The sequence below is a fragment of the Schistocerca americana genome, chromosome 2 (assembly GCF_021461395.2).
Source record: "Schistocerca americana isolate TAMUIC-IGC-003095 chromosome 2, iqSchAmer2.1, whole genome shotgun sequence".
NCBI classification, from domain to species: Eukaryota; Metazoa; Arthropoda; class Insecta; order Orthoptera; family Acrididae; genus Schistocerca; species Schistocerca americana.
In genome coordinates this window covers 916,188,858-916,214,223 of record NC_060120.1, presented here as the reverse complement: position 1 = coordinate 916,214,223, position 25,366 = coordinate 916,188,858, and the positions used below count along the sequence as shown (strand labels likewise).

The 25,366-nt window shown below is 42.2% G+C and overlaps 1 protein-coding gene across 1 annotated transcript in view; it reads right to left on the bottom strand.

Moving 5' to 3' along the window:
* LOC124594545 (dehydrogenase/reductase SDR family member 11-like) overlaps positions 1-25,366 on the bottom strand; it is a 73,029-nt gene that overhangs the window by 44,049 nt on the left and 3,614 nt on the right. The window contains exon 2 of the mRNA XM_047132917.1: positions 8,292-8,454. Coding sequence (XP_046988873.1) covers positions 8,292-8,454 — 163 coding nt within the window. The remainder of the gene's footprint in view (positions 1-8,291; positions 8,455-25,366) is intronic.

Below are 25,366 nucleotides of genomic sequence, written 5' to 3'. Positions count from 1 at the left end.
ATGTTCAACTCTTTCTCACCTTCTGCAATCAGTACGGTGTCATCTGCATAAGTGAGGTTATTTGTATTTATCTCAGCTACTTTAATTCCAGTTTCTTTTTCATCTAGCCCTGCATTCCTCACAATGTCCACTGTTGAGCCAAGTGACTTTGATCCTTGGCCCACTGAGAGAGTGAATTCCGCCTGGTAGTATTGCTGGCACGTGACACTGTAAGTAGTGTGTAGAACTGGAGCAGAGACCAATGAAGAGTCATTGCAGCGAAGGTGGCAACGCCTGGGCAAGAGATTAATCCCGGCCCTTAAAATGTTAACGGTAAGGGCCGGCAGCTGGAATAAGCGCCAACTACTCCGCACGTAAGCGGCTACCACAATGACTAAAATCTTATTTAACACGTTAATTATCTTTCAACTTTCTTATTCTTTATTATGTCAAATTTTTTATTAAGGTATTCTACTAACAATAACTGCGAGAATGAACTTATTTTCAAAATTACGCTCAGACAATGCATCGTATTTTGAGTATTTTGTAGTGTAGCAGTTCCTTTTATTATGCTAATGACTGAATTTCAAATAAAGTGCATCCCTTACGTATAGCAGAAATTACAAGTTTCTCTCGGATGAGCTGCCACTTTTAAGGGCCAAACATAAAAACCCACTGCCTTATGAATTAACTAGCACAAAAATCATTACTGGGTGCCTACATCATTACACGATTGTATGTGAAATATACGTATGAAGCACTCGAATACGTAAAATAAATGTATATGCGTGACTGTAATTTACTTCGTTACATAAAATTTCTTCTTTTCTCCGTTATGAAATAACCTGGACTGTCAAACCGAATAATCTTATTGTATCGTGGCCACACCTCTGGAAGTATCCGCAAGTCATATCTAATTTTTTTTAACAAATGAAACTAGCTGTCTCCATTTCTTTCTTCCTCATATTTTCACCTTTTTCTTGTCTGATCTCGAGCTGTGAACAGGTAATCGGCATTCAGGGGGGGAGGGGGTGGGAAAGTGATCCGGTGATCTATGGTGCTGTCCAGGCGGCTAATTTTTGAGAGCGGCAAAATCGTAAGTTTTAATATGGCTCTACAAGGATGACTTAAACCAGACAGTGAAAGTTTTACACATATGAATAAATGTGAGGGTAACATGGTAATATAAATCATTCACAAAACCTAATGTTTCAGTATAAATTATCTACGGAAACAAAAAACTAATGAAGCGCTTAGCTGATCACCATGGGTGCGTCTTTTAAAATAGCAAATATTGCTAGTGCCAATGTTGCATGCTTTTTTTCTCCCATGTCACTGCAAAACATCTGAAATGTACCTACGTCAGCTTGAAAGCCACTATAGAACCACCCATAGCAACATCGCTGAGGAAAGCACTTTGTAGTAAATAAATAAGGAATAACTTACAAATGCTGTGCCCGTGACATACTATAGTCATTTGAATAAATACATCCTAATTAAGTGGTGTTTACACGGGAATGATGCGTGGCAACCTTCCCCTATCTCTCCATCATCTTTAGATTGCCATGTATACCATTTACATTAATCTTCCTCTTACCACGGTGCTCAAAAGAAGTTTGCAAACAAAGCAGGAAAATATAATTTAAAATTTTCCCTCATTCCCTTTTCCTTTTCGATTATGAATCCAGAAGCAGCAGATAATGTTAATATAATACGGAAGAAGCGTATAAAATGTTGTTCTGGAGCTAAACTGCTTTGCACAGATTGTTTATATAGTTTCGTCGTGTTTCATACTGTTCGCATTCAGACAACTTCATTTAAGATTTTACTCGTATTTTCATTACAGTAAATGAAAGTGCTTTCGACACTTCTGGTTTTGAGTCATAAATCGAGGACGAGTATGTCGCAAGCACTCCTTCGCGATATCCGATTATAGCCGTTTTTCCTTTATGTGCTACGGAGATACTAAATGGGCACTGAAGATTTATACACTTTGCTTCAACAAGTAAAGCATTTATATACAAACCGCTGTCCTATGTCCTCACATTCTGCATAGCAGAAGCAACAATGCAGTACTCAGCTCTTCTGGTTGCCACCTGTCTCGCGATGCGGTTGTCTACGGTACTACCCCTGCTTCCCCACGACAGTTTGCAAGGGTGCAGTCGTTCTGAGAAAATGGTTAATTTATTCAAAAATTTCAGATTATGCTTCTGTTTCTGTTACAAACATTTTCCGAAGATTAAAAATGTTATTCACTACAGGTGCCTACAATAACTGGCGGCAGATTTCTCAGATATTAGTCAGCTGCGGTAGGTCCTAAGTGCACTCAGAATCGCACAATAAGTGGGTGGAGCTCTCCAGAAAATTGAAATCTGCCAAAAATATTGTTGTAGGAGTCCTGCAGATATTAATTGAGAAAATCCCACATCGGAAGACCGTAATAAAAAACCTTTGAGCTACTGTTCACTTTCCTTTCTCTTTTCCTTTTTTGGATAGGAAGAGTCTTCCTTTAAGAGAAAAATCAAACTTTTTACTCACAGCTACGAGAGTTTCTTTAAGTTGGTCGAATTATTTGGAAAACTTGATTCAGATTATTTGGAAAACTTGATTTAGTTCTGGACAAACATACAAGGAAAACAAAACCTGGTGAGAATAAGTCTTGTCATTATCTCGGGAAAGTCACACAAAGCGACACAATTCTCACCTTCCCTTAAAAAACTAAAAACAAAATTTGGTATTGCTAAATATTACAGTATTGGTTTGGGCTGTACGCCGGATATTTCTAGTCCTGACCAAAGGACAATGATAGTTTGTGTATGCTGATGACATTTGTGATATGAATATTGTAAACGTTTTCTTAGCACACTACCGTAATGGTGGGATACATCATTTTGGAGCTTACAGAGGTACTCTTAAAACACAAAGAAATGAAAATATCCCTGGCGGACGCGAAGCAGCAAGGCAATGATACCGGCTGTAATACGAAAGGCAAGAACATGGGAATGCAAACTCGAATTTTAGATAAATTCTCAAGCATTTCATGTTAACTGCCGTAGTCTTTCTCTAATACTAATAGTGAAGGATGCTGAAAACGCATCGGAATAGCAGTTTCATTCCTTTGTTTGGTGAGAAAAATATTTGTTTGATTTTGTCCGTCAAAGCGACGCTGAGCAGTCTTGAATGGTCACAGACGATGGGCGTTCAATAGGTAATGCAACCTTTTTTCTGAAATCAGGTCGCTTTTATTCAGGATTCCAATAAACCTTATTATTCCCCACTCTATTGGGTACAAACCCGTATCTTTCAACATTATCTCCGTTCAATGCGAGCGTCTCAAACCTTACGGGGAAAGCCTGTATACTGACATGGTGGCATTCTCTGAACAACGTCGGTACCGACGTCTTGCTGCTTCAATAACTTCCCCATCATCAGCTTATTGCATCCCGCGGAATGCATTCCTTAATGGGCCAGAAAGTCGTCGGAAAGGGCGAGGTCCGGGCTGCAGGTGGATGAGGACGAAGAGTGCAATGAGGGTTTGTGAGTTCTCTAGGGTGTGCATACTTATGTAAGGCTCTGGGCTGTCTTGGATGAGCACTCGTTTGTACTTTTGTGGCGACGTACACACTGAAATCGTTTCTTCAATTTCCTGAAGGTAGCACAATGCAGTGCAAAGCTGGTCGTAGCACAATGAGGGAGGACTGGTAACAGAGTCGCAGTCATGATTTCACCGGCTGGGGATGCGTCTTTGAACGTCTTCTTCGGAAGACAGGTAGTGTGACGTCACTCCATGGATTGACGCCCTGTTTCCGTTACGAAGTGATGGACCCATACTTCATCGACTGTCAGGATGTTCAAGAAATAATTCTCACGATCAACCTTATAACGCGCAAGCAGTTCTGCACAAACGATTCTTCGTTGCTATTTTTTGGTCTTCTGTTACTTGTCAAGGAACCCAACGGCCACACATCTTTCAGTACCCAAACTGGACGAAGAGTGTGTTAGCACTACCTACAGAAACGTCTAATTGAGCAGCGAGGTGTTTGATTGTGATCCGGCGATCACGTCGAATGAGAGTGGCCACAAGTTATAACACATGAAGAGTGCGCAGTGCGGCCGGCAGGAACGCAGGAGCTAGGACGATTTGCTGGACCTCAACCAACGACTCATCAAACTTCTGTTCACTGCCAGGTCTCCATGTACATCCTGCAAGCAAATATGAATACCTGCCATATTCTGGTTTCCCGCCAAAAGAAACCCAACAACAACTCTCTGCTTGGAACGCACCCCTCCTTACAGACGCCATTTTGAATGCTACATATTGCGTCGTCACCTACTGAAACTTCTTGAAACTACAAGGGCAGAAGCGGGAATATTCCACCATGTCCCGTATCAAATTCCGCATTTTCTTAATCGCAACTGACTGAGCAAAAATGGTGTTGCATTACTTATTGAATGACCCTCGCATCAGTCCTAACGTTGAAGCTACTGAGTACTGAAAGATGGGGAAGGCGATGTGACGAAGACGTTCATATTTACTATGAGAGGCCTAAGAAGCACGGATTGAAATAAGCGAAGACGAAAGTACGAACATAATGGCTGCAGGTGAGGCTGGAGTTTGGCAGTTTCGTGCCTTTTGCAACTTCTACCAAAGTATACGATCTACCAGTGTTCAGCGGTGCAGTAACAGTCGTTCAGTGGGCAACTAACAGGTGTGCGTTCGTTTCTTTGTCTTTGTGGTGTGATACGAATATGTACCACATGTGAAGATAAACGTCTACGTAAATAGTGCTTTCACAAAAATTTTCTCTTCCTCGCATCGTTTGCATCACAGCAAGGAATCGGTAGGAAATGCCGACCGTGCGCTTTGTAGGTAATACGAGAATTCTTCTCGCCTCTCCTCTCCGCAAATTCCCCCCCCCCCCTCCCCCCCCCCCCCCCCCACAACAGCAGGCGTGGTGCAGCTCCCTCCACACTGCATGGTCGCCTTTGCTCAGGCAACGAGAAAAAGTGAACAGGTTTTAGTTATACGCATTTCAAGTGACATAACTTAAGTCTGATTGACATAGTTAATTTTGGAGTAAATGTAATGTAAACATTGCAACTCTGTTTCAGGGACTGGTGCTCCTTAGTTGGATCTGTTCTGAAATACGTATTCACATCAGAAAGACCTATGATTGAGTGTGGCATGTGGAACGAAAATGTCAAGGAAGAATGACATCGTGAAATATGTTGTCTACTCCTGGAAATAGAGGGCGGGGCGCCTTGTCTCTTGTTCCTTGGCCACTGTTCTGCGCCTCGACCACGTATACAGGGGTATCACAAAGTCCCATTACCCCATATGTATTACAGATACGTCAATCAACTGTTATCTAATTGCTGTAGATGCTGATACCTATCCAAATCATAACAGATTAGTCCACTTACGCCGTGAAGGAACAGATCACAATGGGCACGTGAGTTCACAAACGATCCCATACAGCAAAATCAATGAGAACTGTTCGGCTTAATTTCATTGAAATGCTTCATAAATCTTCCCCACTAAAACCAAAATGTTCACGGTGGGAGAAAAAGCTCTGTTCAGCTGAATGCATAAAAGGTAAGTCCCACTGAGGACGGCCATCAACACGACTGGAAACCTGTGTGCAGAATGCAGCCTCTGTCGAAGGTTCGCCAAAAGGAGTCGATGCGCTCGGATGTGGTTACTGGAATTGTATGTTCCGTACTCGACATCACAAAAACATATAAAGTATAATTTCAAGCTACAGGCATGTAAACCTTCGTTTGCGAACGAACTGATTGACAAAGACATGCAAAAAGTCATCAAGCTTGAGTGGACGAATGATCGATGTCTTCATATATTTTCCTTCAAGGGAAAAAGGATTTTTTCGGACAAATGGGCAATATATCGCAGTGCTAAACCAGAAACTTTTCTAGATTAAAGAAAACACATTTTATGGCGATCGTGAACACAACCTACCATGAACTTAGCTGCAATGCCAGGAAACCCACTTGATAGCCCCATATTTCTTCATGAGTGCTGTGAATCACATTGCATATGTCACCATATAAGGTGACTGGTTTCTTCCACATCTGCAAGATCGGGAACAGCTCGATCGTATATGATTCCAGCAGGATGGGGCGCCAGTCCATTCTGGTATCGCCGTTAAAGAATGCCTCAATGAGGTATTTCTTTATAAATGGACAGGATGTTATTATGTCCATTTGCTTGCAACTCTTGGAGTAGCCACTCCTAAGTCCTGATCTGTCATCTTGCGACAATGCGTTTTGGGGTGTTCATTAAACGGAAGGTTGTTGCCACACGTCGCAAGACAGATGTACGTAATGATTCTGTTCGAGGTGCATTTACTGCCATCATGCCAGCAGTGTTGAGGAGAACTTCACATGGTACATGCAGTAGAACCATACTCTTTTGTGAAAACGATGGCGTATGCAGACACTCTGGAATCAACAATTGATAACAGTAACACATCTTCATAGTTGTCGTCTGTCTTGTTCACATGTTAATGCAACCATATACGAAGATGTGGACACGGCATGGAGGGTAATGGGACTTTGTGATCACTCACTGGTCGTCCAGATACTCCATGCCCCAGAATTCGTGGCTGAAGGATGGCTCGGAAGTTCTTTGTTGATGAGAAAGAGAAAAATTTGTACAGGAATCATTAATAAAATGTATTTTCGTTCACTTGTGAACTTCTACAATCACGAAGCAACAATTTGGAATTAATATTTTTCTTCATGTATGCTAGAAAATAATATTTGAGCGGGGAAAACCTCTGGAAATTTATCATGGGCTCGTACAATACATTGCAGGCAGAATCGCTTCTATATTGCCTTATGAATGTAGACCAACAGGCTTTTAAGTAATCGATCATTATGTTTTGCCTCATCAGTGTAAATAAAATACGTGATTTTTATTTAATGATTTTAACAACTGTTGGGGCCCGCATCTCGTGGTCGTGCGGTAGCGTTCTCGCTTCCCACGCCCGGGTTCCCGGGTTCGATTCCCGGCGGGGTCAGGAATTTTCTCTGCCTCGTGATGGCTGGGTGTTGTGTGATGTCCTTAGCTTAGTTAGGTTTAAGTAGTTCTAAGTTCTAGGGGACTGATGACCATAGATGTTAAGTCCCATAGTTCTTAGAGCCTTTAACAACTGTTGGGGAGGAATCGAGGAAAGCAATACCTATCTGAGATCAGAGATAATCAAAACTAAAATGAGATTATTCTGGCTATAGTAACGCTATATTAATCGGTGTAGTCTCACAGTCAGACCACAGTCAGGTCATCCCAATGTCGCGCCGCTACAGTCGCTGTTGATCAACGGTCGTCAGTCTTCAGTATCTCGAAATGTATTCGCAATTTCGAATATGGACAACCATCATTTGTCTAATGGAATGACTAAACTGTCGTAGTTACGGAACTATTACAGATCAAAACAAAACATACTAGCAGATCGGCATTATCTGAAGTTAAGTCCGCAGATTCGCTTACTGTAATACGCTGGTATATCCCTTATACCGCACTACTACAGTTACTGTAAATGTCAGGCTGTGTTCCAATCCGATGTAGTTGCGGCTTATGCATATATAGGACGAAATAAACCTTTGTGCGTGCGTGAGTGTGCGTGCGTGCGTGCATCTGTGTGTAAGCTGAGAAATTCTTCCTCTTTATTTTTCGTTCAAATTCCGCGAGCTATGAACAACAGTTACGTGTCCTATAGCTAGTCTCAACAGCTGGCTTATCTCGCATTGTGTTTGCCGTTTCAACATGGCACTGCTTAATCTGCCGGCCTGTGAACAGCTAAGGCTGTTGGTTTGCTTTGGATACGTGATCTGCAGCTGGTCTTATGATCTGGCTTATCACGCACTCTCTGTGCTCTTTCATCATGAAACTGCCTCATCGGCTATAGACTACAGGTTTGCCTTCGCCATTTTCACAAGGCGGCCTATGATTAATTGTTGTATCATCTGCCTCTTTTGTTCTTTCGAGATTGACTGAGCATTTCATACTTTGTGAACTAAACGACGCTTTATCGAAAATGGCGTCAATATTTTTTAACAACTTTGCTTCTTATGCTACACGCAGTTCTTACAAGAACATATTACACGAGACAAACAAGACATCCAACAGTGGCAAGAGAAAAACAGTAAGTGTACAAGAAGTCTTTTCAACGCGGGCTATGTCCGCAATTTACCATCTGTCCATATAAACGTTAAATCTCTTTTCCGGTTCTTTGTGCATCATGACTTGTCATGTATATTACTTCAATGGAGGTGAACTGTGTTTCACTTACTTGTGGGAAGGCTCTCTCCACAAACGCCAGCGCTGTTGATAAGAACATCGACTCCTCCTAAATTCTCCTTTATCCACTTGAAGGCGCATAAAATACTCTCCTCGCTGCTGACGTCACCTTGCAATGGATACAGCGTTCCTGGAGCGTCCTTCAGTTCTTGAGCCTGCAAGAAATAAACGACAGATTTGTAGAATCTGCACGGGACAGCAGGACAAAAATCTTTCTCATAACGAGAAAGGTCAAGTTTGCCATTTAACTAACTTCCATTCTGCACATCGGAGTGTCGTAATTACATGAACAAAGAAGCTGTTGCCACGAAAGGTAATAATATTTTTGTTTCTTTCCCGAGAACCGTGAAATTTATGAGCACAGTTTGCCACTCATAACTTTATCGTGTATATCAAGAAACTTAACGTAGTCATACAATTTTAAACTTTTAACACAAACTATTCGAATTAAAGCACCAGGCATGTACGAACCAAAAGCTTATCTTTTCGGAATTCTTCAAAGACCGTAAATCAAATGAAAATGAGAAACCAAGAATTTTGAGAACTTCTACAGCTACATCTACATCCATACTCCGCAAGCCACCTGACGGTGTGTGGCGGAGGGTAACTTGAGTACCTCTATCGGTTCTCCCTTCTGTTCCTGTCTCGTATTGTTTGTGGAAAAAAATGAAATGTCGTGCGACGAGGGCCTCCCGTCGGGTAGACCGCTCGCCTGGTGCAAGTCTTTCGATTTGACGCCACTTCGGCGACTTGCGCGTCGATGAGGATGAAATGATGATGATTAGGACAACACAACTCCCAGTCCCTGAGCAGAGAAAATTCTCCGACCCAGCCGGGAATCGAACCCGGGCCCTTAGGATTGACAGTCTGTTGCGCTGACCACTTTTTTTTTTTTTTTTTTTTAAATTTCATTTTGTTCGTTTTCTTTCGTTGTATATGATCGGGGCGGACGTCGTAAGACACCCTTTTAAGTTCGTTGTTGATCTATTAACTCAGTTTTTTTTTTATTACAGAGGGCGGCTAACCCTTTGACCGAGCACGCTGAGCTACCGTGCCGGCGTCCACTCAGCTACCGGGGGCGGACATTGTTTGTGGAAAGAAAGATTGTCGGTATGCCTCTGTGTGGGCTCTAATCTCTCTGATTTTATCCTCACGGTCTCTTCGCGAGATATACGTCGGAGGGATCAATATACTGCTTGACTCCCCGGTTAAGGTATGTTCTCGAAACTTCAACAAAAGCCCGTACCGAGCTAGTGTGCGTCTCTCTTGCAGAGTCTTCCACTGGAGTTTATCATCTCCGTAACGCTTGCGCGATTACTAAATGATCCTGTAACGAAGCGCGCTATTCTCCGTTGGATCTTCTCTATCTCTTCTATGAAGCCTATCTGGTATGGATCCCACACCGGTGAGCAGTATTCAAACAGTGGGCGAACAGTTTTACTGTAACCTACTTCCTTTGTTTTCGGACTGCATTTCCTTAGGATTCTTCCAATTAACCTCAGTCTGGCATCTGCTTTACCGACGATTGATTTTATATGGTCATTCCATTTTAAACACTCCTATTGCCTACTCCCAGATAATTTATGGAATTAACTGCTTCCAGCTGGTGACCTGCTATATTGTAGCTAAATGATAAAGCATCTTCCTTTTTATGTATTCGAACCACATTACACTTGTCTTCATTGAGATTCAATTGCCATTCGCTGGACCATGCGTCAATTCGTTGCAGATCCTCCTGGATTTCAGTACAATTTTCCATTGTTACAACCTCTCGATATACTATAGCATCATCCGCTAAAAGCCTCAGTGAACTTCCGATGTTATCCACAAGGTCACTTATATATATTGTGAATAGCAACGGTCCTACGACACTCCCCTGCGGCACACCCGAAATCACTTTGCGTTCTGCTCCTTGTTGTGTCTTACGTATTTATTCTTCATACTGCAGACATGTACACAATCGGTGCTAGGCATCCTCAGACGGTGTTGCTCCCACCAAGTCTCAACATCAAAAAAAGTGGTATCCACACCAGTGGACTGATAGGATGGAAAAGAGATTGTCGATGTGGAATGATGCACTGTAAAAAGCACCACAGTTGATGGTGCGACGAATTTTTGCAATTTTACCAGTTTTCCAGTAATTTCAAAGCTAACCAATAACATGACAGCATGTTTCCCAATCTTTGTATCATCGATAAACCACCGTTCCACTACTTTGAGTGTACCATGTACTATTTTGAGAATGTAGAGAGTGCAGTACGTCCATTTCTGATTAGTTCTCGGACATAAATACTAAAGTATACAAGAGAGCGTCCTATACCAAAGCAGTTAGATTAAGTACATACTTCTAGCACTTGCATCATAGTGCAGAATATACGGTTACGAGTGTCCATCTTTCCGTATGTGAGTGGTAGTCACAGAGTATTCTCACATTCATAACGTAAATTTGGAGAGTGAAACCCGCACATTGTCTTCAACCAACCCTTCCTGCAACAATATCGCCAATTTGATTTGCAACTGACTAGGAGGGTACTGTACCCACGACATTCCGCAACTGCTGTAACTGCTGTTCAGCGAAGACTGTTCCACACCAATCTTACTCGCGGCACCTACCCAAGTGCTTAAGATCTCTCCACGTGCGTGCATGTTGAGGAGGTTGGCAGCCCTTATCGACGTATGGTAGATATGAGAGTGTTAGAGTGATATAACACACAGCTAAGAAGAAAATTATGGTTTATGCATGCTAGAGCTCCAGACAGACGAAGTTTGAAGCATTTTACGTAAATCACTTGTGCTACAACTCTGAGGTATTTTTCTAGTATCTGGAGTCAGTTAAAAAATGGTTGAAATTGTTCTGAGCACTATGGGACTCAACTTCTGAGGTCATCAGTCCCCTAGAACTTAGATATACTTAAACCTAACTAACCTAAGAACATTAACACATCCAAGCCCGAGGCAGGATTCGAACCTGCGACCGTAGCTGTCGCGCGGTTCCAGACTGAAGTGTCTAGAACCGCTCGGCCACCCCGGCCGGCCTGAAGTCAGTAGCAAGAAGGTACTGGCAAGAGAGAAATCATCATGGAACATAAACAATTGCACACCTAACGCTACACAGTTCTGCACTTAAAGACACTATAATGTTACAACTATTTGATTTCCGAAATATTAGCCATGTGGTGTGCAAAGCACTTAATACTCTAACGCAAGACATATATGTCCAACATACATCTGTATGATATAGGTCCACCCTGAAAATTTCTTATTCCACTGGCTATGGTGACAAACTGTAAGGTGACAGGACTAATTCCTTCTGCATCAGAGAAAAATATAGTCTGTGATACATGCAAAATATTCAAAGGTGAATAGCGCGCAGTGCGCACACCTGGTTGCGGTCAGAAATTATGCTAGGCTCGCATCAGGCCGATAAAATGTTCGCCAGCAATGGAAAATATGTCTTATGGGAAACATAAAAATTCATAGCAGCGGTGTTTAACGTGTGAAAGTACGCATCAAACTTCACTGATCTCGTAAACAGGTCAACTGTAAAGCAAAAGTACCCACACAAGGTTTGCAGTACCACAGAAACCTCTGTCAATGATCGAGATAAAGAGTTTGAAACATTTTACGTAAATCACTTGTGCAGACAATTGGTTCAAAATGGTTAAAATGGCTCTGACCACTATGGGACTTAACATCTGAGGTCACCAGTCTCCTAGAACTTAGAACTACTTAAACCTAACTAACCTAAGGACATCACACACATCCATGCCCGAGGCAGGATTCGAACCTGCGACCGTAGCGGTCGCGCGGCTCCACACTGTAGTGCCTAGAACCGCTCGGCCAACCCGGCCGGCTGCTGACAATTCTGAAGTATTTTTCCACTGTGTGGTATCCGTACGTGAAGCAATCGGAAAGAGGGAAATGATCGTGGAACATAAACACATTCCAAAGGCTGCACGGTTCTGCACTTAAACAAGCAAAATGCTACAGCTGTGCGGTTTCCGACCAATTAGTCATGTGAAATACAATGTAATAAATGTATTCCCAGCGTGTGACACACATTCTTCCTGCAAGTTTCTCTCCTTACGATCATAAAACAACTACCATAAACACCTTCTTTGTAACACAAACACTACACAGTTTTCCCGAGGTATACGACACCTGCTGTTTAAGAAATTCAATCCTAATTACGGTTCAGAAGCTAAGATATGTTCACAACAGTCCCATAAAATGATTCTCAGCAGCTGAAAATGCTTACGAAGAAATAACGACATCTTACAAGGAAATAAACACAACGATCAGTAGCCAGGAAGATGTAACAGTCGTATCGCAGTTTACAATCGCCCCTGGTAACTTTCCTCTTGCACACTGATGTCATGCTCCGATGTTAGGTTGTACTGCTCATGGGCGGGATACTATGGGCATTTCACCTTGACACCACGTCTCAAGAATGCCTCCTGTTTCCAATATTATGGCCCGTATATGTACCATCAGTCCACTCTCTTCCAGAGCACGAAGTTATATTGGTTTCAGTCGGTACTCATTTCATGATATTTTTTCTCTAATTTTATATATCCTCAGTCAGTTTCCGTGTTGTTTCTGTTTTCTTATTTTTGTCAGGTGTAATTTTAATAATATTAAATTTCATTTTTAGCTTATAACATCAAACCGCATCTTAATTATTTCTGCATCCAGTAATTTGACAAATACAAAGAACATATACTCTCGAATTCTAATACATATCAAATTATCTTCCTACAAAATACTTGTTTTATGGTTTCAACTATCAGCTCTGTTCCTTCCTTCAGTTCTTCTAGGCGAGAGCATTCAGGGATTTTACCTTTTCCTATTACCTCCTACATGACTGCTGTTAAAGCATTTAACATGTGTGTATATGGACAACTTTTCTGCTCCACATTGTTGCGAAATTTCTGTACAGAACATTAGTAATGGGGCGACCTTAGTTCTGACACACATTTGATATGAAAATTACTTAAATTATGACAGCTTATTGATTTATGACTTTGACCTATTGTTCTGCTAGGTGGTTTTTCGTGTAACCTGTTCCCCCTCCCATTATCCTGTTGTTCTGTTAACTGATTTATGATCCCTCAGGGTTGTTTTATGGCCCTCCTATCCTTCTGAGAAACCCGCATCTCTCCCCCTTCCCCTCCTCCTCCCCCGCCCCACTGGTACCTCCCTTAGCAGTACAAACCCAGATTTAATATCAAATTAATTAACTAATTTATTAAATTGAACAATTAATTAACCCCTCCTCCTCTGTGAAATCTTCCAGGTTCGTCCGCTTCCCCACTTCCCATCATCTCCCCCATCTGGAATTGCCAGAAAAAGGACTCAGTTGATTGGATTTTTGTTATTTGATGGGGAATTGATTGGGGTGTATGGGATATTGTTTAAATAATTTATGGTAAACAGGGGAATGTGTGGAATATAATTTATTTGATTATTTAAAGAATTTGTCTGGAAATTGACTGCAGTGCATGGAATACTGTTTATTTAAACAATTAGTGGGTGATAAGGCCATATGGAAAATTTAAAGAGCTTTGGCATTTTTTTGTTCCGATCATGTCACTCACTGGCGGACTGATCACTCTTCCCAGTGCAGGTCACTGCAAACAAAACATCAGGTAGTGGCATCCTTATCATACTTGATACAAGACTAACTTCCTGCATCTCTCTCTCTCTCTCTCTCTCTCTCCCTCTCTCATACCAAGATGTCTTTCCCACCCCTCCTCCGTTCCATCCCCCTGTTCCCCTCCTCACTTATGCTTACCTGAAACTGGTTGTCGCTATATCCCTTTCTTCTCACAATTTCACTTCTATGGAAACCTGTGCCATATGGAGAAAGACAGTCAGAAGAACAAAGTAATGGATAGGTGATAAACCCCCAGGTGTGCATGGTTTGGAAATACTCTCTCATTCTATCTGATTGATTGACTAATTAAATCGATACTCTTCGTGAGTAGTCAGTTTTTCCTTGCATGCTATGGTGGATACTAGGATTAGTATACACTCCTGGAAATTGAAATAAGAACACCGTGAATTCATTGTCCCAGGAAGGGGAAACTTTATTGACACATTCCTGGGGTCAGATACATCACATGATCACACTGACAGAACCACAGGCACATAGACACAGGCAACAGAGCATGCACAATGTCGGCACTAGTACAGTGTATATCCACCTTTCGCAGCAATGCAGGCTGCTATTCTCCCATGGAGACGATCGTAGAGATGCTGGATGTAGTTCTGTGGAACGGCTTGCCATGCCATTTCCACCTGGCGCCTCAGTTGGACCAGCGTTCGTGCTGGACGTGCAGACCGCGTGAGACGACGCTTCATCCAGTCCCAAACATGCTCAATGGGGGACAGATCCGGAGATCTTGCTGGCCAGGGTAGTTGACTTACACCTTCTAGAGCACGTTGGGTGGCACGGGATACATGCGGACGTGCATTGTCCTGTTGGAACAGCAAGTTCCCTTGCCGGTCTAGGAATGGTAGAACGATGGGTTCGATGACGGTTTGGATGTACCGTGCACTATTCAGCGTCCCCTCGACGATCACCAGTGGTGTACGGCCAGAGTAGGAGATTGCTCCCCACACCATGATGCTGGGTGTTGGCCCTGTGTGCCTCGGTCGTATGCAGTCCTGATTGTGGCGCTCACCTGCACGGCGCCAAACACGCATACGACCATCATTGGCACCAAGGCAGAAGCGACTCTCATCGCTGAAGACGACACGTCTCCATTCGTCCCTCCATTCACGCCTGTCGCGACACCACTGGAGGTGGGCTGCACGATGTTGGGGCGTGAGCGGAAGACGGCCTAACGGTGTGCGGGACCGTAGCCAAGCTTCATGGAGACGGTTGCGAATGGTCCTCGCCGATACCCCAGGAGCAACAGTGTCCCTAATTTGCTGGGAAGTGGCGGTGCGGTCCCCTACGGCACTGCGTAGGATCCTACGGTCTTGGCGTGCATCCGTGCGTCGCTGCGGTCCGGTCCCAGGTCGACGGGCACGTGCACCTTCCGCCGACCACTGGCGACAACATCGATGTACTGTGGAGACCTCACGCCCCACGTGTTGAGCAATTCGGCGATACGTCCACCCGGCCTCCCGCATGCCCACTATACGCCCTCGTTCAAAGTCCGTCAACTGTACGTACGGTTCACGTCCACGCTGTCGCGGCATGCTACCAGTGTTAAAGACTGCGATGGAGCTCCGTATGCCACGGCAAACTGGCTGACACTGACGGCGGCGGTGCACAAATGCTGCGCAGCTAGCGCCATTCGACGGCCAACACCGCGGTTCCTGGTGTGTCCGCTGTGCCGTGCGTGTGATCATTGCTTGTACAGCCCTCTCGCAGTGTCCGGAGCAAGTATGGTGGGTCTGACACACCGGTGTCAATGTGTTCTTTTTTCCATTTCCAGGAGTGTATTTAGTGTGATTAGTTCCCACAACTGCCCAGTTCCCAAATCTTTCTGATTTTTTTTTTCTGTTGCTTCCTGTTGGTGTGCCAGCCGGGGTGGCCAAGCGGTTAAAGGCGCTACAGTCTGGAACCGCGCGACCGCTACGGTCGTAGGTTCGAATCCTGCCTCGGGCATGGATGTGTGTGATGTCCTTAGGTTAGTTAGATTTAAGTAGTTCTAATGACAGTCTGATGACAGAAAGCATGGGTCACATTTCAGTGGTGTCAGTGGAGTCTATCAGCAGGACGGGTTTCACTAGACATGGCCTGCGCCTCAACAGGTATGGGAAGGGGAGGTTGGCAAAGCTTATAAGTGGGGTTGGTGGGATCACTCATGGGAAAATTCCTGCAGTAGTGGGTGTTAGAGCTGCACCGTTTTTAGATTGAAGTCAGCTGATAGGTATTCCTGCTTAAGGGAAGTCTCTCTAACAAGGGAATCACTTTTGACAAAGCTTAGGTATCTGAGTAATGAGGGAATTAGTATATTTCATCAAAATATACAAGGTATTAGAGATAAAGTTAGTGAATGCATATAGATGTTGACTCTGAAATTATTGGTATATCTGAACACTTCTTAAATAAGGAGATAATTCAGAGGCTTCCTTTACCAGGATACAGGTTGGCTGGTAGCTTTTCGAGGAGCTCTTTGCGGTGTGGGGGAGTAGCCATGTATGTGAAAAATGGCATCCCATTTGAGTCAATTGATGTTTCAAAGTGCTGCACTGAAAAGGTGTTTGAATGTTGTGCAGGTGTGGTTAAATTCAATGGAGCTAAACTTCTAACTATTGTTATTTATAGATCCCCAAACTCCGATTTCACAACATTTTTGTTAAAGCTAGAGGAGGTTCTTGGTTCACTTTATAGGAAATACAAAAAGTTAGTTATATGTGGTGACTTCAATATTAGTTGTATAAGTGATTGTGCAAGGAAAAGGATGCTGGTAGACCTCTTTAATTCATATAATCTTATGCAAACCGTATTCTTTCCAACGAGAGTGCAAGGGAACAGTAGAACAACCATAGACAACATTTTTGTTCATTCCTCATTACTAGAAGGGCATTCTGTTAGCAAAAAGGTGAATGGCCTTTCAGATCATGATGCACAAATTTTAACTTCAAAAGATTTTTGTGCTGCAACACGTGTTAAATATAGTCATCAGCTGTTCAGGAAAGCTGATCCAGTTGCTGTAGAGACCTTTGTAAACCTTATAAAGGAACTAGAGTGGCAAGATGTTTATAATGCTGATACAGTAGACGATAAATATAATGCTTTTCTCAAGACTTTTCTCATGCTCTTTGAAAGTTGCTTTCCGTTAGAACGTTCAAAACAGGGTACTAGCACAAACACGCAGCCTGGGTGGCTGACTAGAGGGATAAGAATATCTTGTAGAACAAAGTGGGAACTATATCAAAACGTTAGAAACAGTCAAAATCTAAATGCAGCAGCCCATTAAAAACAGTATTGTAAGGTGCTTAAAAATGTTGTTAGGAAGGCAAAAAGTATGTGGTATGGAGGTAGAATAGCTAAGTCTCAGGATAAAATTAAAACCATATGGTCAGTCATAAAGGAAGTTGCTGGTCTGCATAGACAGGTCGAGGATATAGAATCAGTGCGTAGTGGGAATGTCCGTGTTACTGATAAGTCGCATATATGTACAGTATTTAATAATCACTTTCTGAATATAGCAGGTGAACTAAATAGAAACCTAGTCCCAACAGGGAATCATATAGCGCTCTTAGAAAAAGTGTTCCGAGACTGTTACCTGAAATGCTCCGCCATGATACTGACAAGAGGGAGATTGAGTTAATAATTAAATCACTAAAGACCAAAAACTCTCATGGATATGACGGGGTATCTAGCAGAATACTGAAGTATTGTTCTATGTATGTTAGCCCAGTTCTCAGCCATATCTTTAACTTGTCCTTTAGGAGTGATCGGTTTCCTGACCGATTAAAGTACTCGGTAGTGAAGCCACTTTATAAAAAGGGAGACATTGGTAATGTTGACAATTTTAGACCTATTTCTATGCCATCGGTGTTTGCTAAAGTTATCGAAAAGGTTGTATATACAAGGTTACTGGAGCATTTAAATTCACATAATTTGCTGTCAAATGTTCAGTTTGGTTTTAGAAATGGCTTAACAACTGAAAATGCTATATTCTCTTTTCTCTGTGAGGTTTTGGACGGATTAAATAAAAGGTTGCGAACGCTAAGTGTTTTCTTTGATTTAACGAAGGCTTTTGACTGTGCTGACCACAAAATATTACTGCAGAAGTTGGACCATTATGGAGTAAGGGGAGTAGCTTACAATTGGTTCGCCTCTTACTTTAAGAACAGAAAGCAGAGGGTAATTCTCCGCAATATTGAGAGTGGTAGTGATGTTCAGTCCCAATGGGGCACTGTTAAGTGGGGCGTTCCCCGAGGGTCGGTGCTGGGGCCACTGCTGTTTCTTATTTATATAAATGATATGCCTTCTAGTATTACAGGTGATTCAAAAATATTTCTGTTTGCTGATGACACCAGCTTGATAGTGATGGATCTTGTGTGCAATATTGAAACAGTAACAAATAATGTAGTTCATGAAATAAGTTTGTGGCTTGTGGAAAATAATTTGATGATAAATCACAGTAAGACTCAGTTTTTACAGTTTCTAACTCACAATTCAACAAGAACCGATATTTGATCAGACAGAATAGGCATATTATAAGCGAGACGGAACAGTTCAAGTTCCTAGGCGTTCGGATAGATAGTAAGCTGTTGTGGAAAGCCCACGTCCAGGATCTTGTTCAGAAGCTAAATGCTGCTTTATTTACCATTAGAACAATATCTGAAATAAGTGACACTTCAACACGAAAAGTAGTCTACTTCGCATATTTTCATACGCTTATGTCGTATGGTATTATTTTCTGGGGTAATTCTTCTGATTCAAAAAGGGTATTTTTGGCTCAAAAACGGGCTGTTCGAGCTATATGTGGTGTAAGTTCGAGAACGTCTTGTCGACCCCTACTAAAAAAATCTGGGAATTCTGACATTGCCCTCACAGTATATATTTTCTTTAATGTCGTTTGTTGTTAGCAATATTAGCCTATTCCCAAGAGTTAGCAGCTTTCACTCAGTTAATACTAGGCAGAAATCAAATCTGCATGTAGAATGCACTTCCTTGACTCTTGTGCAGAAAGGAGTGCAGTATTCTGCTGCATCCATTTTCAATGAGCTACCACAAGAACTCAAAAATCTTAGCAGTAGCCCAAACTCTTTTAAGTCTAAACTGAAGAGTTTCCTCATGGCTCACTCCTTCTATTCTGTCGAGGAGCTACTGGAAGAGTTAAAAAATTAAGCAAATTCCAGCATTACATTGTTGATTTTCTTCATTTAAACTTACGACTTGTCACCTGAATATGTTTTTTATATTTCATTTTATCTGTTTCTAATATCGTGTTATAATTTCATGTATTGACTCGTTCCATGACCATGGAGACTTCTCCTTAATTTGGTCCCACTGAACAATAAATAAATAAATAAAATAACAAATAAAATAAAAAAAGTTCTAGGGGACTGATGACCTTAGAAGTTAAGTCCCATAGCGCTCAGAGCCATTTGAACCTATTGGTGTGTACTGGTATGGTTGGGTCATTTGGTAGAAAGTCCACTACATTGAAGTAAGCCGAAAATTTCACATTTCAGCTCAGTTGGATGCTATGTCCCTAAACAATCTGTGGAGGGTTTTCAATGGTGTGCAAGCTTGCAATACCACTACCGGAATCAATAAATCGCACAATGGGGAATTTAGAGTTGTGATTGGGTTTTTAAAGCAATAATCCCTAAAATGAGTCTCTCAGCTACAACAGGGTGAAGGAGGAGGAGAAAGTGTCTACCACATGAGGGGTAGTAACAACAACGAATACCACTCCCAACTTTCCCCTGTGAGACAGAGTCCACTGGACAACACTTAGAAGCAGTGAACATCACCCATTTAAACCAAGTTCTAGCCCCAAGTAGCAGTTATTACTGTTAGATGCCAGAGATCACTGAAACACTCATACATACAGTGTGCTCAGGTGTGGATGTACACATGCAGTGCGTCAGGCCACAGAAATGCGCAGCACTAGATTGGTAGAGGGGAAGGGGGAATGCCGGCCCGTGTGACCGAGAAGTTCTATGCGCTTCAGTCGGGAACCACGCGACCATTATTGTTGCAGGTTCGAATCCTGCCTCGGGCATGGATGTGTGTGATGTCCTTAGGTTACTTAGGTTTAAGTAGTTCTAAGTTCTAGAGGACTGATGACCTCAGATGTTATGTCCCATAGTGCTCAGAGCCATATAAACCATTTTTGGATGGAGAATGGAAGAGAGGTGTGGAGTGGACATCTCGGCCTATGTGTTTTTGTGTACGTTGGTTCACACAAACAGGAAGTAATTACTTGAGACCGAGAGAGAGAAAGAGAGTGAGGGAGTGATGGAGTGGGGCAGTGGGGGAGCGGGGAAGTGGGGGAGTGGGGGAGTGTGTGAGTGAGGGAGGGAGGGAGGCAGGAAGTGAGTCTGGTATCAGACTTGAAAGGGGTGCCGCTACCTAATGCTTTATTTGTGCAGGGTTAGCCTGGTCTGGCAGTCAGCAACACAATGGGGAGCTTTTTCTACAGATGTGTAGGGCGATCTGTGACAGTATGTTTACATGTGGTGAGTGTTTCAAGACAGTATTCCTTGCGTGATCGGAATAAAGATGCGCTACAGTTGTTTATTTTTCCATACTGCCTTGTCATCCACAAATTGTTTAAATAAACGGTATTCTGCGCACCGCAATCAATTCACAACAGCTTCTTTAAATAAATAAATCAATCAACTATATTCCAAACATAGCCTTGTATCCCATAAATTTTTCAAGGAAACAATATTCCACACATTGCCTTGTCTACCAGAAATTGTTTAGACAATATTCCATACAATGGAATCGATTTCCCACCAAATTCTCTAAATAAATAAATAAACAAACTACATTCCATACACTGCCTTGTATCCCATAAACAGCTAAAATAAATTATATTCCACACATTGGCTTGTCTAACAGATGTTGTGTAAGCAATATTCCATACATCACCATCAATATCCCTTCAAATCAACTGAGCCTTCCCCCCTCCAGTTTACAGGTGGGTGAGGGGTGGGGAGGGGAGTGACAGAGGGGAAGGAGGACTGGAATATTTCCTAGAGGGGGAGGGATAGTTAATTGATCAATTTAGTTAATTAGTCAATTAATTTCATACCAATGGTGTGCTTGTATTGGTGAGGGGAATTCCTAGAGGGGTTGAGGAGGATGAGGATGAAAAGGTGGAGGAGTGAAGGGTGGGGATTTCTCAGATGGACGGATTGTCCTCAGTGAGTCATAGATCAGCCCCCAGGGTGTCACAGATCAATTAACAGAACAACAGGTTAAGGGGATGTAGAAGGGGAGGAGTTACATGAAAAACCACTTAACAGAACATTAGGTCAACGTCATAAATCAATCAGCTGTTGCAATTTCACTAATTTACACCTCAATTTGATATCAAAAGTGCACTATAATGAAGGCTCCCCAACTACCGCTGTAACCTGTAACATCACCTGGTCACCAACTATTTACTGCTTCTGGTGTCTCATGTGGGAGCAATCTCTTCTAACATGACTCTAAATTTTACACAGTATGTTGATGCATTTGTTTCTTCACTACTTAGAGGTCCACTCCAATCTGCAGCACACAGTTTTAATGGGGCATAATTAACCTGTGGTCTAGGGGTAGCATCTTTGATTAGTAAACAAAACGTCCTCAGTCCCAGGTACAAATACCGCCACTGCTTAAATTCTATATAATAATCAGTACTGAAGGCCCATGACATCCAGCATGAGAAGTCACGCTCATTCTGCCAAAGGCTTTGTCAAGAGGGCAGAGGAGGGGACAGAGGTTCAGGGCACTCTCCTGTCCTTGGGGTGGGAAACTGCCCTGAAGGCGGAAGAATCTTCAATGATCAATGTTACGAGGATTCGGAAGGCAATGGAAACCACTGCACTAAAGACACGTAATGTGTATCCACAGGAAATGTCTCCTGTAATGGAATGAATTGTCATGATGTTCCCTCCATTGGCTAAAGATTCCGGAATAGTCCCTCATTTGGATCTCCAGGAGGGGACTGTCAAGTGGAAGGTGGCCATGACAAAAAGACTGAATAATCAACGAAAGGGTAAATTCCCTGAGTCAGTGCATTCAATGTCACGAGCTTGTATGTGGCAGGGAAACCAGAAAATCTGAAAAGAGAAATGCAAAGGCTCAATCTAGGTATAGTAGGGGCCACTAAAGTGAAATGGAAGAAAGACGATGATTTCTGGTCAGATGAGTATAGGGTGATATCAACAGCAGCATAAAATAGGATAATTGGAGTAGGATTCTTCATAATCAGGAAGGTAGGGCAGAGGGAATGCAACTGTGAGCAGGCCAGTGATAGTGTAGTTCTTGTCACAATCGACAGCAAACCAACAGCGCCAATGATAAATCAGGTATACATGCCAACTTTGCAAGCTGAAGATGAAGAAATAGCGAAAGTATATGAGGATGTTGGAAGGGTAACATAGTATGTAAAGGGATATGAAAATCTAATAGTCATAGGGGACTGGAAGGAATAGAAGGAAAGTTACAGGAGAATATTTGCTTGGGACAAGGAATGAGAGAAGAGAAAGACTAATTGAGTTCCATAATAAACTTCAATTAATACTACCGAATACTCTGTTCAAGAATTAAAAGAGGAGGAAGTATACTTGGAAAAGGCCAGGTGATACGGGTAGATTTCAGTTAGATTACATCATGGTCAGACAGAGACACCCAAATCAGATACTGGATTCTAAGAGGTACCCATGAGCATGTATAGACTCAGATCACAATATAGAAGCGAGGAAGAGTAGGCTGAAGTTTAAGACACTTGAAGTTCCTTAAGGCTACAGATACAGCGTTAAGGAATAGCTCAGTAGGCAGTACTGTTGAAGAGGAATGGACATCTCTAAAAAGGACAATCATAGAAGTTGGAAACAAAAACATAGGTACAAATAAGGTAACTGTGAAGAAACTAAGGGTAACAGAAGATGTGCTTAAGTTGAGCGATGAAAAATGTTCTGGATAACTCAGGAATACAGATATACAAATCGCTCAGAAATGAAATAAATAGGAAGTGCAGGGAAGCTAAGGCGAAATGCAGAGAAATGGAAAACGACTGTTGGAAGGACAGACTCAGCATACAGGAAAGCCAAAACGACCATCGGTGACATCAAAAGCAAGGATGATATCATTAAGAGCACAATAGGAATTCCACTGTTAAAGGCAGAGGAGAAAGTGGGTAGATGGAAATAACACATTTAAAGCCTCTATGAGGGGGAAGATTTGTCTAATGTGATAGAAGAGGAAACAGGGGTTGATTTAGTAGAGATAGCTGATCCAGTATTATTAAAGCCAGGTTAGCCAAGAGCACGAACGCGCTGCTTCCTAGACTCAGGTAAGCGCGCCGGCCCCAGATCGAATTCGCCTGGCGGTTACCAAATAAGGCTGGTGTGGTGGCCAGCCTGGATGTGGTTTTTAGGTGGTTTTCCACATCCCACTGGGTGAATACTGGGGTGCTCCCCACAACCTGCCTCTGTTACAGGACTCACTGACATCTGAAAACGTTCGCAGTATTCCATCGATTACACTAGACACCGACAGCTGCGGTACACGAATACGTACAGAATACGAGTAAAGGTTGTGTTGCAGCAACGACGACATATGGAAGATTAGGTCTGGCTGTGAGTCGTGCATGGAAAGGAAAGCAGTTAACGTGACTACTCATGTAAAGTTCGAAGTTTGGGTTCGACTCACGTGCTGGCACAAATTTTCTCTGTCATTCTTCTCTTATTCAGCTGATGGTTGTTCGTATTCACAACTTTGAATACGTTCCATGTATATGATAACAGCTGTAGTCGCCAGAGTGCCTGACATGCATACATGTTCGAAGCAGCATTGTTCTTGTTAACAACAGGACACTGCTGTATCATAAAACTGGAAAAGATGTCAATCATGTAGACTGAGGCACAAATTTCGTGTTACAAACAGTAGCTACAAACCTGTGCTGACAGATCACACCTGTCATCAGAAACAAGAATCAAACATTCTACTCCTTTTCTGTGCTCCCCCTGCTGGTCTTTGCATTTATTGCAAGAATAGTGTACAATACCATACCTAGGAGAAGTATCAAAAGATGTAGCGGAAACACTGACATCTTTCCACTATAGAATTTCCCTCCATGTGAAGAACACAAAGCCCAATGTATAGCAAAGGCAAGACCCAGGTGCTGACAAAAATGAGATATACAAAACTATTTGTCCTGATTCTGATTAATTTTATATTAGCCAATCAGGTAAAGAAGTTGCAACTTGGCTGGTAGAGCATAAAATCAGCTGAAGATCGTAGAATGATGAGTCCACGTTACCTGAGCGTGTACTGATAAGATCACAGCTACCACTGAGAGTCCCATGGCGCTTAGCAGACTAAGGCCACAAACTCAGTCTATTGGAGGGCCTGGAAATCAACAAGTATGTGGCCAACAATTCTGATTTAATATTCAATGACAGAACCCAGCTCAGTACTTCTCCTCCTCTAAACATCTCTTAATTCTCTCAGGTTTCCATTCTATCTCACGCTGCCTGGTCTTTTCCACTCGTCCAGTTTCCTGTATTTATTTCTATTTTATTGTGATTGTTTATGTACTTCATAAATTCTGTTGTTACAGTTGCCCAATTTATCTTTAACTCTGTTTCTGTCTCACTTTCCATATGTAAAACCTCTTCAAGCTGCTTTTTATTAGCCTTGTAAAAGTACTAACGTTATTGGGATTGTTAATTTAATATAAATTGTATATATTCAGACTAAAGTGACGAATGAAAATTTGTACTACGGCCGGAATTCGAATCTGGGTTTCTATGCCTTTAGAGTTAAGATCATATACCTAGTGGGCCAGGGAACGAATGGGAGTTTGGTAGAGGAGGGAGGCTTCCTAGGGTAGTCCTTGCATCTGCGCAAAACCACTATGTCAGAGTGGCGTAATGGTTAGCACATCTACATAGTGAGCAGGAGAACTACGTTTGAATCCCAGTCATCGTAGAAATTATCATCCGTTACGTCTGTCTGCATATATACATCACAGATGTATGAACTTGAAAAAAATTTCTTTGACACCATAATGTTTCATTTCATTAATGTATATTGTTACATAGGCAGTGCTCTCGAGTTTAGTGTTAACGTTTTTCCTCGTTTTCTCCCTTTATATCTATATACTGTTCAAACTTTTACCTTTTTAACTGTGTTACCACCGCACTGTAAAAAATTACATGTACTATGTGTTTTTGCCCCAGTCTGGATGAGTAACAGATTATCGAATATTGTTTACAAATATTGTAACACCTTTGTCGGCGATAGTGGCTTAACGTATCATGATGGCCTTGTACACCGGCTGACTATATAAATTAATCCTGTAAATCATACACAATATTGTGTTTTTCATGTGTTATATTGTACGTCAAGGAAACGACAAGGAT